This window comes from Mus caroli, unplaced genomic scaffold (assembly GCF_978045245.1).
Source record: "Mus caroli unplaced genomic scaffold, Mus_caroli_1 scaffold_11, whole genome shotgun sequence".
NCBI classification, from domain to species: Eukaryota; Metazoa; Chordata; class Mammalia; order Rodentia; family Muridae; genus Mus; species Mus caroli.
Window position 1 is genome coordinate 62282061 of NW_028227266.1, and position 14822 is coordinate 62296882.

At 50.7% G+C, this 14822-nt stretch overlaps 1 protein-coding gene across 1 annotated transcript in view; it reads right to left on the reverse strand.

Annotated features, from left to right (window-relative positions):
- Positions 1 to 14822, reverse strand: part of Smad3 (SMAD family member 3) — a 110521-nt gene that overhangs the window by 15028 nt on the left and 80671 nt on the right. The window contains exons 2-5 of the mRNA XM_021171797.3: positions 5902 to 6095; positions 5647 to 5778; positions 4320 to 4394; positions 1845 to 1895 (exon numbers count right to left, since the gene is read on the reverse strand). Of these exons, the coding sequence (XP_021027456.1) occupies positions 1845 to 1895; positions 4320 to 4394; positions 5647 to 5778; positions 5902 to 6095 (452 nt within the window). The remainder of the gene's footprint in view (positions 1 to 1844; positions 1896 to 4319; positions 4395 to 5646; positions 5779 to 5901; positions 6096 to 14822) is intronic.

The following is a 14822-nucleotide window of genomic DNA, read 5'->3' on the forward strand; positions in this document are numbered from 1 at the left end:
CATAATGGCTTCTTCTCAGGTAAACACAGCCCCCTGCTCAATGCTCGCTTCCTTGGCCCCACAAGTGAACACAGATGTGAGTGGGCTGTGAAGGTCTAAGTATTCTCTTCCACCTGGCTCTAGACACGGTACGGATTCTCCCCTGACATCTGTACACTGTATAGATTAAGGAAGGCAAAATACAAAGCCAGCTTCTCAGGTGGCAGCTATAATACAGCTGAGTACAGAGGCTCTCCTAGCCAATTCATCTCCTGACCTGTGACGTCAAAGTTGCTATGCTGCTGCCCATGGCTATGAAGAGCAGCCCTTGAGGTACCCTGCAGAGATCCCAAGAAATACTCACCCTGTCCCCACCCTGCTCTTCCCCTCTCAGCCTTTCTCCCCAGGTCTAAGAGCTAAAAGCATGTGAGGGACCCTTAGCCAGAGAATCTGGCCCAAGGCCACTGCCACCTTCAGACTGGCCTGTGACCTTGATGGCTTCAAAGATAAGTACCCACCACAGTGGTACCTGCCTGGGCACGGTGGGGTGAAATGGCTCCAAAAGTAAACCTAAAGCAATCCCAGTGCGGGAAGCCCCGGGTCAAGCTCATAGCTGGCTTCTAGTTCCAGTTTGTTTTCAATAACTCAGTCCCTCCACTATCAGGGATGTGACCTTCCCTCAGCCAAGCCCCTCAGTATTATGCGACAAAGATTTAAACTGTATCTCAAGTCATGTTTTGTTCCACCCACACATCGACACATTTCAAAGGCTCGTCACCCATCGCCCAATATTCTAGAAGATGAGTTTTATCTGATATCTGCCAAGGTCTTGAAACAAATGGGCACCACGGCCTGTCCAGTGTCTGTACGCCACTCCAAAGTGTTTCACCGCCATCAGTTGCTTTTCCTGAGCTGGAAAGCAAGGGCCAGCCTTAACTCCACACTCCCAACCCCGTGAATCCACACTGAATTTTTTTTTAAAAACTACAAACCAGAAAATCAAAAGCTACCTTTAATAAAAGCACGGGCCTCTCATCTGTTTTGAGCCCTTCTGCCGTTTCTAGCCCCAAGGACTCCTGCAAAGCCTCCCTCTCCCACGCTGAAGAGATGCTAGCAGGCTGGCAGGGTGACCCTCAGAACACTGACCCGCAGTCCAACAGCTGAACACTGTTATGGGAACAGTGGGGTCAGCTGACATAAACACCGTGAGATAACACAGTGATAATCAAGACGGCCAAATGGAGAAACATTTTCAGAGGAACAGAGGCAGAGAACCGGCAAGGCAGACAGGCCATGGATACGGTGGCATGGGTACATGAATACACTGCTCTAACAAGCACCAGACAGACCACGGTAAGACAGTTGTGCTAGGCAGTGCAATCGTGGGCACACTGCTTTCTCCCCCAAATTCCTTATATGTTGCTGTTTTAATAACAAGTTATTATGAGATGATATACTCAGCTGAAATACCAACGTGTGTCTGAAGCAAGCTTCTGGGAGCCAGAGGCCGAGTCTGGGCAGCTGCTTGTGGCTTTGCCCTGAGCCACACACGTGTGTTTGGCTGACCAAGCCGCCCCTGTCTCCTGGGTCTGAGGTCTAGGAGATTTTCGTTCACTCACGTCTGACCGCTTCCCAGGGGAAATACGAACCTCAGCGTAGACTGTCTTTCCTACGGGCCACTGATCTCAGGTTTCCCTGTTCTGAGGTGACCCAAGGATCACTGTAACCAGAAACCCCTGCGGGTTGAGCTGGGCTGATAGTGAAGGAGGGGGCAGGGCTCACCTTCACTGTCCCTTCCCACTGAGGCAATCAGTTGAGTTACAGCCAGGAGTGGGGCAGTCCCCACCTTCAGGATGACTACTCACCCAAGTTATTGTGTGCTGGGGACATCGGATTCGGGGAGAGGTTTGGAGAACCTGCAAGGTGAGACACACTTGTAAGACATGGTTAGAGCACTCCACAATCAAGACAGGGTCACTCACCATGCCACAAGGAAATCCTAGACCAAGCCTTGAGTCTCAGGAGCCTGGGCCTAATCTCAAGAACTACATAGCTAGGCATGTTGCCCTATCTGTGGAATAGACAGTGAGTAGGTAGCTTTAGAGGCCCCCTCAACCACCTTCCACCTTAGCACCTAAGCCAGGCTCCAGTAAGGCCGAGGTGGGCCCAGCTAGGCCAGCTCACACACCTGCCTGCCCTCAGGAAAGACTGACGATCCCCAAGGAAATGAAATGACAAGGAGACCTGTTCCTGCACTGCACAGCCCTGGGCTGTAGAGGGTAGCCTCCATCCCTCCCACACTGCCCGACTCACAGTTTAGCACTCAGGTACCTGGAAATCGCCTCAGGAAAACTCACAGATCTGCCTCAGAAATCCTGCAACTCAGCAACTGATTTGATCCCTTGTACACGACAGGAGAGGGCACGTGGAGAAGTCTAATTCTGCCTAATTCATGCTCTGATCTTCTCTCTACCCCTAGCTACCAAGTGTGTGTGTGTAAGAGAGAGAGAAAGAGAGAGATCAGGTCTGCATATTTCCAAAGGCCCATGTGCTTTGGAGCATAGTTAGTTATTTATGAATGTCTTGCAGCCTCGCCCCACCCCCTGACATCCACCAGACCTTGAGGCTGAGCCCTGAAGCTGCCTTGAGCTGTCCCTGGGGCTCTTTTATTTCACCCCAGCAGAGCTCTGAGCTCTGAGAGGGCCAAGGGTCCCAGGCTTCCTCTTCTCCCCTGTGGCAGCACCTGACCCAGTAAAGATAAAGAACAATTTCAGAGGCCATAATAGGGCTTAGACAACTTGCTGCATTGCCTATCAGCCATGTGGTTTGGGCAAAACTATATTAACATTACTAGGCCCTAATTTTCCTCCTGGTCCAAAAAAATAAAATAAAATAAAATAACCATCTACTGCCAGGATTGGCATACAGGGAGCATTCGATGGTTGTTTGTTTCCTATTTTACGGTAGCTCAAATCATAAAGGTCTAAGGTTAGTCAAAAGGGCACATGTGCTGCCAGGGGAGACTTGAGGGCCACCTGGGTGACCCTCTAACCAGAGAAACTTCCACATCTCACCTGGTAGGAAAGCCAAGGCCATGAGCAACTAGCCTAGGAGCCAAGTGGGTTACTTGGAAGAAAAACAAAGAACAAAGAGAGGCCTTCACCCACCCGTGCCTAGGTTAGCTGAGTACACAAATCCTGGCCCCCACAGAGCCCTTTGGGGAGAAGAGAGGTACAGGAGAGGGAACAGAGCTTAAAGAGATGGAAGAAAACAAAGGGAGCAAGCAGACTGGAGCCAGGGAAAGCATACATGGCTGGCCCTCCCCCGCCCCCAGGCTATTCTGCTGATGTTTGTTTATAACAGTCATTTTCCACACAGAGAAGTGGGAGAGAAAGCAGGCTGACTAGAAGCTCTGCAGCTGGAGGGAGGCTGCCTAACTGGCTCCCTTCCCATGCCAGCACTCCGTAGCTGCAAGTGTGCAGTGGTCACTTGGCACAGAGTACAGGAAGGTCTTCCATGCATTCCAGCTGGGTCTGTGCTGCCAGCCACATGCCGGGATGTCTGTGTTTTTTGGGGGGAGTGCGCTTGACCTAAAAGCATAACACTCCAGTGACTAGCACACATGCGATCCCTCTTCACCCCTTTGAGGATTGTGCAACCTCTTGCAACCCAAGCGTGAGACAGCTCACCATCGTGGGAGTGGAACAGCTGTTGGACCCCTTTCTCCCTCCTCGCCCACTACACAATGCAGAACAGGTCCCGCGTGGCAGCTGGGGCTCTGTTCAAGAAGCTGCTGGTTTGGAACCAATTTAGTCCCATAACATATGACATGGGAGACATCTGGGAACAGAGCAGGAGAGAGCTAGCTCAGTCCTTCCCAGCAGGGACACACTGGTCGCATTTGGCCACTACATAAAGACAGACAAGTAGATAGACAGACAGACAGACAGATAGATAGATACATACATACATACATACATACATACATACATACGTAGATTTCTTTTTTTAAAAAGTCACTACTGATGTCTTTGCTGGCCACCAGGAAAGGCTATTCCTTCATCCAGGTTCTCCTCCCTGGCCCCCTGCACTTCGTGTGTTCAAGCCCATCTTAAACCTTCTGCCAGCACCACACCCAGGTGGCCTAACACCTGAACATCTAGGGATAGGTTACACTGTCAGTAAAACTACTTTGTGTTCCTGCCGCAGAGGGATGTATGAGGCACATGAGGGGTACTACTGAGGCACACGAGGGGTATTACTCTATAGACACTAGGCAGGGAGGAAGCAGCGAGGCAGAAGGGAGGGACCAGGCCGCAGACACCGCCCACACCACTGACCTGCGTCCATGCTGTGGTTCATCTGGTGGTCGCTGGTTTCTCCATCTTCACTCAGGTAGCCAGGAGGTGGGGTTTCTGGGGGGTAAGAGGCAGGCAGTTCTATTAAAATTAATGCAACCCTGGCTCTGGCACGCCATTTGGTAGTCTATATACCATGCACTCATTCCACTTCCAGGAACAGGGCACCTAGAAGAAACCTGGGAAAGTGTCAGCTCCCGGACTCTGCCATGCTCAGACCTGTCCACGTCTGCCCTCTGCCTCCCAACCTGGATCCTAACTCGCTGACGCCCATCTCTGCAATCCCTTGCTCTAGGCCTACAACATATGTAAATGACTGGTTCCTGTCCTTCAAGGTCAGGGTTAAGAAGGGAGGCTTTAGGACATGCCTGCTTTACCATCTCTGTCCCCTGAGTTGCTGTGGCCTTGAGCCTGTCCCTGTACAGATTGGCCACTCCGGTCACTGCTGTCTTAGGGGGATGTGGCTTAACTCCCCAGCGAGAGTGCAATTCAGTGGTGGCTCCCTCGGTGATCTGTTTCTGGGAACTCCGCCTAGCCTTCCCAGCCTGCCTTAGCCCTCCATGGTCTGCCATCTGACAGGGAGTGGACAACTTACCCCCCGGAGACCAGCGCTACCTGCAGAGATCTGAGAAGCCAGACAACTGGCCTCTGCTTGCATGCGTTCTGACCCAAGACACGGGCCACAGCCAACCTCAGTCCAGTAAACCAACCCAGAGTGAAAGCCACATCCAAATTAGAACACTCTAAAAGGAACACAGCTGGATCACTGCCCCGAAAGCAGAAGTTACCCTGCTTAGCCCTAGTGTGGCCGAGCACAGCTTCCCTGGATGCCCAAGTGCTTGGCAGTGATTCACGCATTATTTGCATGAAAGTGAGGGGCTTCTAGAAACACTGGCACTCTGGCAATGGAGCACATTCTGTTTACTGCCTCAACTCCCACTCTGCCCAGTCCAAAGCTCAAGGTACATACAGGGCCCTCTGCTGCTCCACCTCACCCTCTGCAGCCCCTACCCTTTGGGGACCCTGCCTGCGTGCCAGCTTTATGGGCTGGGAGGGCGAGGAGAGACACAGTGTTGCTATTTCCGCTTCAAAAATAAATGACGGCACTGAGGCCCCGCAGAAGGGTCACAGGGTCCTCCGGGCCAAGAAAAACATCGTTAGGGGAGCTCCAGCCACTGATCATTCCCGGCAGGGATGCGGTTCAGAGTCAGGGCTCAAGAGCCTGCTGCTGTATGCCCACAATCTGGAGAAGATGGGGAAATGGCACCACCCCTGCCTCCTGGCCACCTCTGCTGCCACCCGTGCCTACCTGGAATATTGCTCTGGGGCTCAATGCCAGCAGGGAAGTTAGTGTTCTCGGGAATGGAATGGCTGTAGTCATCCAGTGGGGGGAACTCGGCCGGGATCTCGGTGTGGCGTGGCACCAACACTGGAGGTAGAACTGTCCCCAAGAGAGACACAACAGAGGTGGATCAGTGCCAGCACACTGAGGTCCCAGCCCCAAGGGCTTCTGAGACCCGCCTGAGTAGGTAGGAAAGGGAGGGGCAGGGCCACACTCACACACCTGGCGTCTCTACTCTCTGATAGTGGTAAGGATTTACACACACTTCATCCTTCTTCATGTTGAAGGCGAACTCACAGAGCTCCATGGCCCGTAATTCATGGTGGCTGTGCAGGTCGGGCCATCGCCACAGGCGGCAGTAGATAACGTGAGGGAGCCCCTTCCGATGGGACACCTGCAACCGGCCATCTAGTGACCTGCCATGGCAAAGAAGGGACAGAAAGTGTCAGTTAAGTAGATTTGGACTGCCATCTCCTAAGTCCAGCTCCCAGCAGCTCCTGGGGAGTTCAAGGCTACTGGCAGGCCCGTTTTAGTTCATTTCTCCCCTAGACACCAGGGGACCAGGAGATCTGAGCACCACTGTTAACTGTTCTTGCTGAACAGGGTGCCAGCTCCCAAAAGAAACAAGGAGGCCTACTAAGGAAGGCTGAGGCTTCCTAGGCTGGAAGAGAGGGTCTTGCACCCAATAGGCTCCAGGGTTCTCAGAGTAGCAGCTCTCTAGCAGCTCTCAAGGAAGGGGACCTTCTTGAAATAGGCTCAAGTAGATATTCATGCCACCAGTCTGGCCCTGTAGAGGAGACTGCTGAACAGGGTGGAAGCCAAGTATAAGACTACAAAAGGAAGCTGAATGGCCTGGAGAGCTGACCTGGCAGCGAGTCCTACTTCTCTCTGAAAGCAAAAAATGGCCTCTCAGATGTTTAGTGGACTGTGTACGTATACACATGTGAGAACAACAGGCCCTACAATAAGTCTGGCTGTGTGGGGTCCACAGGTTGGGAGGCGGTGGGGTGGTGAGTGTAGATTAGGTGAGGCAGGGCTGTCCTTTCTACAAGAAAGCTGTCCTAGGAGTCCCGGGTTGAGGGCATGATGTTTTTTAGTAGCTGGGCCAAACTAGCAGAGAGCCATTGCAAGCTGTCCCTCTGTCCCTAGGGCACCTATGGGTCTGAATTCAACAGATTTTATGAGTACTTTATAAGAGAGGGGCTGGCCAGATGTGTCAACCAGAGCCAACCAGGGTCCAAATAATCTCCAAGCTACTGGCTTGGAATAGGGAGGGACAAAGGTCAGTGCCAGGCCTGGTCACAGGGACTGAGAGCTGCTGACTAAGGGCTTATGGAAGGATGTAATTACCTCCCTCCCATGAGGCCCAGACCAAGGAGCCCCTACAGCTGAAAACAGTAATTACAGAGCTGAACAAGAGAGGACAGCCTGAAACTAGCCCTTGAGGCACAGGAGGAAGGCAGCCAGATGTGAAATCCTAAGACCTGAAGATGCTCCGGACTATGCAAGCCTGGGTACTAGGACCCTCAACTGCCCCATGTGTAAGATGGGGACAGTCTCCTCTCACCTGATCTCTACTAGAAAGCACTTTGCAGAGCACCAACTGGGGAGAACTCCTCTCAGTGTTACTGGTGACTGATGTTATTCTCTAAGCCAGCCCCCTAGGCAAGCGAGGGCTGAGCTGGGGTCAAAGAAGAGACATCAAGAGAGTGGTTCGTAGTAGATGGAGACAAAATCCTTCAGCTCCCCTCACTTTCTTTACCGAAGCCCCCAAAGATAAGGGAGGTGGCCATACTGCCCCTTCAGGGTATGACATAAGCCTGGACACAAGGTTAGCTGGATGCTGTGGCCACCTCTCTGATGGGAAAGAGAGGGACAAGAGAGAAATGGCCAGAGAAGGACCATGCCAGCCATGAGGAAGAGTGGAGCTGGAGAGTCCCTCCTAGGGAGATGATCCACTTAGCAAAGTACCTGCGTTGCGAGTGTAAGAACACAAGGACCCATGTGAGAAGAGCTGGCTTGGGTAGTGCACAGAGGAGGCTGAACAGCCAGATCCCTGCCTAGCCTATGCGGTGAGACCAAGGTCAATGAGACTCTGTCCCAAAGAATAAAAACAAAGTGGATGGCACCTGAGGAACAGCAGCCAAAGCTACCTTCTGGCAGCCACAGACATTCGAACATGTGCTTAGGTCCCTGCACACATCAGCATACCTGCACACACACAAACCCACACAAGTACACATATACACATACCTGCACAAAGACAAACAGTAGATGGAAAGAAAAAAAGCAAGAGTGCTTCCATCATCAAAGTAGTGTGCCGACATCCTCAAAACTGACCATCACACCAATAGGACCCAACAAAGACCATCAACAGTCACATATACATGGGACATTGACTTGTATCAAAGGTCCAAAGACACACCAGCAGGGACAGGTTAATCCTTTAGCGGGTGGTGCTGAACCTCCTGAAGATCCACACTAAGAAAAATGAACTTCAACCTGCACCTTCCACCTCTGTAAAATCTGAGGGTCAAAGAATAAAACTCAAACCAGTGAGGAGCTCTGTGACCAGACAGTGATTTCTCAGCTGCTCCACCAAAAACACTGTCCGTAAAAGTCAAAGTTGACATCGATACACTGGGACTCAGGAGAGCGGCTTCCGATCGGTATAAAACTTGGACAAAAAGAGAGGTGACAAGCCAGAGGAGAACACTGGCAAAGAATATATCTTACAGAGGTCCTTTCTAGGATAAAGAATGCCAAAGCAACCCGACATTCAAATAGCAGGTGATTCCCTTAATCAAATGCTCATTTAAAAAGTTAACAATGGCAAAGATGTTCTATGTCATTACTAAGAAGGAAAGCGTGGATTAAAACTAAGGCACAGGAGAGATGTCTCCACAGTTAAAAGCACATGCTGTTCTTGCAGAGGAGCGGAGTTTGGTTCCCAGCACCCACACAGAGGTTCACAAGCATCCATAACTCTAGTCCCAGAGTCTCTGGTGCCTTTTTCTGACCTCCTCAGGCACTGGGCACACACATGGTATGCAGACATAAATAAATGCAGGCAAAATACCCATATACATAAAGCAAAACGTAACTATATACAATGAGATGCCACCATACGACCATCAGAACAGCTGTAATTAAAAGGACTGTGTGCGCCACGTGCTGGCAGTGGCGTGGAGCAACCGGAACTCTTACACATCACGCATGGAAAACAGTGATACAATGGCTCTGAAAGACAACTAGGGAGTTTCCTTAAAAGTCCAACGCAAAAGCTTGCTGTCATAGTTTCTTTTTCAGTTGCTGTGATTAAATACTCTGACCAAAACTGTGATGGTCAGTCTCAACTGTCAATCTGATGAACCTAGAAGAACCTGGGAGATGGGTCTCTGTGATGTCTGCGGAGGATTATCCTGATCAGGTTCACTGAGATAAGGAGAGTAACCCACTCTGGGTAGCACCAGTCTCTGAGATGAGATCCTGGACAAAGGAAGACATGAGCTAGGCATGCCTTCATCTCAGTCTCCTTCCTGGCTGTGTATGCACTGTGACCAGACATCTGGGGCTCCTGCTTCCTGACTTCCCACTGTGATGGTCTTCACCCCACTCCTGGTACCGGCTTTCATCTTAGTTGCTGTAATAAAGTACTCTGAAAAAAAGAGACTTAAGGAAGAAATACCTTATTTTGGCTTCCAGAGAACTACAACCCATCACTGCAGAAGACATATCAGGATCAGTAAGTCAGCTGGACATACTGCAAATGTGCTCAGGAAGCAGAGTGAGCAGGAGGCTGTGACGCCTCGAAGGGAACCTACCTCCGGTGACTTACTTCCTCCAGTGTAGTTCTACCCCTGAAGGTTTCATAATCTTCCAGTGCTATGAAAGCTTAGAACCAAGTGTTCAGACATGTGACCCTACAGAATACACTTCACATCCAAACCCAAAACCCACCATAGGGTCCACCTAGTCTGCTTGTGAGCATTCCCCAGTGGAAACAACACAGTATGTCCACAAAAGCACAAACATCTAAGTGCACTGATATGTCCACACAAAGAGTGACTGACAATTAAAAGATTATTGGCCTATGGTACAGTGAGCAGATTGATCCCATAAGTGAGAGAAATTGGGTTGTTCTTTTTTGTGTAAAATTATAACCGCTTCCTTTGTTTTTTGACATGGATGTCACACTAGCATTGGTGATGGCTGGTACAATATAGCTCCCTGGCCAGCCTCAAACTTGTGCAATCCTCTTGACTCAACATCCTAAGTGCTGGGACTACAGGCAATCATCACCACCATGCCCAGCAAACTGTGGTAGAAATACAAATTAATCCACTCTGGGAAAACAGCTTAGCAGCGCCTGGGAAGGTGAAGCATGCATGCAGGATGGGAGGGACGGATTCACCAAGGGAAGGGAGATATCAGCAGGATGCTGGCTCTATTTGTCATCTTGATTGTGATGGTTTTATGGACAGATACAAGTTGAAGTTTACCAGACGGTATACTTTAGGTGTGGGTAGTTTATTTGTAACTTATACCAGGCGAGAGAGGTGAAGACTCTGGACTTGTCTAAGCCTGGATTTACTGTTCCCATGTTTAGCAACTCTATGAATTTGAGCAAACCACTTATAACTTCAGGCTTTACATCTTTATCTGAAATAGAAGTCCCATCACCAGACTCGTAGAAGACCTAAGACACTTTGTGTAGCTCTGGGAAGAGTATGAACACATCGGGCAACAGTAACCCACTGCATAGTAACCTCCTGTGGTTCTTCCCTGCCTCACTCCCATGCCCGATGTCTGGCTAAGGAAGGAGACCAACATTCCTGGCTTGGGTGATTCGGGAACACAGCAGGAGCAGCCACCATGGGACTTCCTGTCTTCCTGGTGCCTGTTACCTTCATAGGATTCCAGGCTCATAGCAAGTCATCTCCGCCAGCACCATGCTGGATGGCTCATAAGGTAAGTCTCTGGTGTTCCTGGCTCACTACATCCAACCCCCTATGCCAGTCTGAAGCAAAGGTCAAACAAGCCCTAGAGCCACACAGGAGTCTGTACCAGGGCTGCAGCAAGAGGCCAGCTCTCCTGGCTGGAAGACAGTCACTCTCTACAGGTCTTGAGCACATGACTGCCAGTCATCTGATAAGATTTTCAAGAAGTCATCTGGTCCATGTCTCTGCTTCTAAGCTATAAAATCTACACGCGCCTCGCAAAATGGCAAAAAGTGTCTCATTCACTTCTTCAGAGACAACCATGGCAACTCCTCCTCAAAGCCTGGGCTGATCCTCCTTCCGCCCTCTGTCCCACTCAAAATGCACACCACCACTTACCAAACAGTATGAGTGAACTGGGCGTTCCAGCTGCTGGATTTAACACAGCTGATGTGTCCAGAACACACCCTCCCAAGCCTCGCATGGCTGGGAGCCCATTAAGTAAATCTAGTAATTAAGTCTTCATTCTGAGCTCACGTTGCCATGAGCTTGCTTAGTTACAGAGAAGGCTGTGTTCATGACGAGCTTCTCTCTCTAAACCAGGCCTGCCTCTCTCCCAGTGGCCAAACAACTAGTGAGAGGCTGTCCCAGGAAGCCACCTCGAGACCCACTTCCCAACTGTGACTGAGTTCTCTTCCCACACCCAGTGTCTTCCTCGTGGTTGACCCCCGCAAACATCTTTCTTTAAAATCTCCCTCCAGCTCCCTGGACAGAAGGTTTTAATCTTTAAACATATTCTTCCCCAGCCAAACAATTTCCTGTGGCAGGAAATGAAGCTTCCTCCCATTGGCTCCAAATGAGACCTGTAAAGTATCCCAAAATGGTGGTGGGAGCCATAGCCAAGGATGCGGACCTGCCAGAGGCTGGAGCCGATGGTGAGGATGAAGTCAGCCAGAGTGCCGCCTAGGTGAAAGGGCTGGGCTGGAGCCCACCTCACGCCAAAACTACTCCTTATCTATGGTCCAGCAACCATGTGGGGGACAGCAAGGGGGTCACAGGTCAGGAACAGAACATAGAAACTCCAGAAAAACCTCGGGACCTAGTCAGTGTGAACATGTACCAGGCCCACTGCCATGTGAGAAACCAACATAGCCTTGAACCACTGCTAACTGCTTAGCTCAGACCTTCAGAGGCTCCCCAAAGGCCACAGAGCTTCTGAAAAGCAGAGGCAGACTCTCAAGCCCAGACCAGCACTGAAAACAGGTGGAGGTAGGACATAAGGGCTGAAGGGAGCCTTTTGTTACCACGTGCTCCATCAGCACCTCTTCTGAACCCCAGCCACATCTCTGAAACCCGGGCCATGAAGTGAGGAAATCTGAAGGACGCGCTTGCTCTCCTTCCCCTCGCTCCCCACCCCTCACTACTGGACTCTGGCCTCTCCCTGGGACGCGCTTTCTTTTCAGTTATCCTGTGGAGTACTAACAGCAACAGTGAAGGAGACTGAGGCTCAAGTCTTCTGAAGACCTCACCCCACCAGATGCTCACAGCCAACCATTGGACTAAACACAGGGGTCCCCAGTGGAGGAGTTGGAGAAGGGACTGAAGACGCTTAGAGGGTTTACAGCCCTATGGAGGGGGCAACAGTGTCAACAGGCCAGAGCCCCGAGAGCTCACAGGGACTGGACCACCAACCAAAGAATACACATGGAGGGACCCATGGCTCCGGCCACATATGTAGCATAGGATGGCCTTGTTGGACATCAGTGGGAGGAGAGGCCCTTGGGCCTGAGGGTCTTTGATGTCCCATTGTAGGGGAATACTAGGGCAGGAAGACGGGAGTAGGTGGGTGGGTGTGTGAGCACCCCATAGAGGCAGGAGGAGGAGGGATGGGTTTCTGAAGGGGAGACCTGGAAAGGGGGAAACATTTGAAATGTAAATAAAGAAAATATCAAAAAAAAAAAAAGACCCTACCCCACATGTGAGCATCACCCACATCCACTCATGGCAAGAGGCAAGGCTGAGATGCAGCCACTGGACAATACCGGTCGCAAGGACTGTCTTGTCCCTTGACTGCTCCTGGACAATGAAATATCAGCAGAATCACTGTGTTCTTCCTCCCGTTCCCTTGCACCTCAACGAGCACCGGGAAGTACCAGGAAGCTGCTGCCCCATGGCCAGCTGGGGGGTTGGCATGGCTTGTTACATAGCACTAGCCGACTAATACACTGACTCCATCATTAATCTTCTTAGATGACTTGCAAGCGCCCATTCCATCTTCTTGTGAGAGGCTGACAAACTTCCCTCTGGCTGCCTGAGTTCACAGAAAGCCCGTGTGACTCACCCCTACGCCCTGCCCTGATCTCAGCTGCATGACCCGAGCAGGCTGTAGTCATTTCACAAGGCCTTATCTTTAGTGTGTGGAGAATGTCTTTCCTCTGGGCCTTCGGGATTCATCTACAAGCAGCATGAACTTACCCCCAAATGCTCCTGTTTATTTTTTCAAGTTGTCAGAGTAGGAGACTCATCCCACAGCCAAACCTCTGCTCCTACATAACCGTGGCTTACTCTCCACAGTTTCTCCCAACACCTGGGAGCCTCTGGTGTATAACAGAGAGGTTCTTGCCTAACTTGGGTTTGTCCATGAAAACCACGCCCAGCCACACACTTTCCTAAGTCACACCTGTATCAGCAGAAGCACACATTCATCTGAACAATGCAATCCCATCACACCTCTGGTCTTCACTGCTCTGCAGAAATCATTACATTTTCCTTTTTTTTTTTTTTCCTGGTCCAAAGAGCAAAGCTAACCCAGAAAAATAGGGAGAAAACAAAACAACAACAACAACAACAAACATGGTGGTGGCTTTAACGGTCCCTTGCATTGGTCTTGAGTGGCTTTGGGGCCATAGGCAATAGATGTAGGACCTCTCCTTCTATGGCTCTTGAAGTATTCATATCAAAATTTTTCCTTCTGTGCAAAGGACTGCCCCAAAAATCCTAGAACCCAGCCTTGCCCTCTTAGGAGAGATGGACCACACAGTGTGGCCGTTGGGGTGTCCTGAGGGCAGACTCTGAGAATGACCTCTCTGGATCAGGAAGAGGGTTATCAGTGGAAACTTTGATACTGGCTGTAAAAAACTTCCCACGTGTTGGCTTTATGGACTCGGGGGACAGTGCAGTGCGGTGAGAGATCTGGGTGTCGTTACTTTCTGTGCCTTGTAAGTAAGACAATAAGCAGCCCCCAGGCCTTCCCTCTTACATATCAGAGGCACCTTCTTCACTGAAAAATCTAGACATGAGCAGCACCAGAGGGGTCTGCTTCTCCACTCCCCAGAGAGCCCTGGGCTAAGGGCAAGCCTGCAGTTAGGCACAGGTGGGAGGGAACACAAACTCCAGAGCAGACACTGTCCCAGAAGTTCTCACTGAATACAAGGACCCTGGGTATGCTGGGTGGGGGCACTATTCTTGTTTTCAAGTGAAAACTCAATATGGTATTAGGTCACATCCAATGTGATCAGCAACACAGAGAAGCAGGGCTTGCTGTCCAGCCTGGGTGCTACACAACAAACCCTATTTTCTATAACTGCCAAATAGGCTGTTTGAATCCACAGATGACCTCCTTTGGCTCTGATATAAGTGTCTTTGTCCCCTCTCTCTTCCCTGTAAGAAGGAGCAGGATGAATTTTGGACAGGACATAGGGGAGGGATGAGGGAAGGGCAGGAGGAGCAGGAGAGGAAGAGGAAGAAAAGGAGGATGGTGATTCATCAGAGCTCTGCTTCATAGTTGTGCTTTTTACACACTGGCTTTCCCTCCACACACTATGTCCACAAGTGCTCAACTCTTCAGTACCATCAGGACTGCAGGACTTCCGAGCTATGGAGAATGCTGCTAAAATCCGAACTGATTCTGCCCACTGCAAGCCAAGGGAAGGCAGCCAGGTTAGCAAAGCCATCCAGGTGGCCACTCTGTTCCTAGAAAGCTCCAGTGGTAGTGTGAATGAAAATGGCCCCCGTGGGCTCAGGGACTGGCACGATTGGAAGGTGTGGCTGTGTTGGAGGAAGTGTGCCACTGAAGGTGGGCTTGGGGATTTCAAATGTCCAAGCCAGGCTCACTGTCTCTCTCTTCCTGATGCCTGCGGATCAAGATGTAGAACACCTTGGCTACCTTTCCGGCACCATGCTTGCCTGCATGCTGCCATGTCT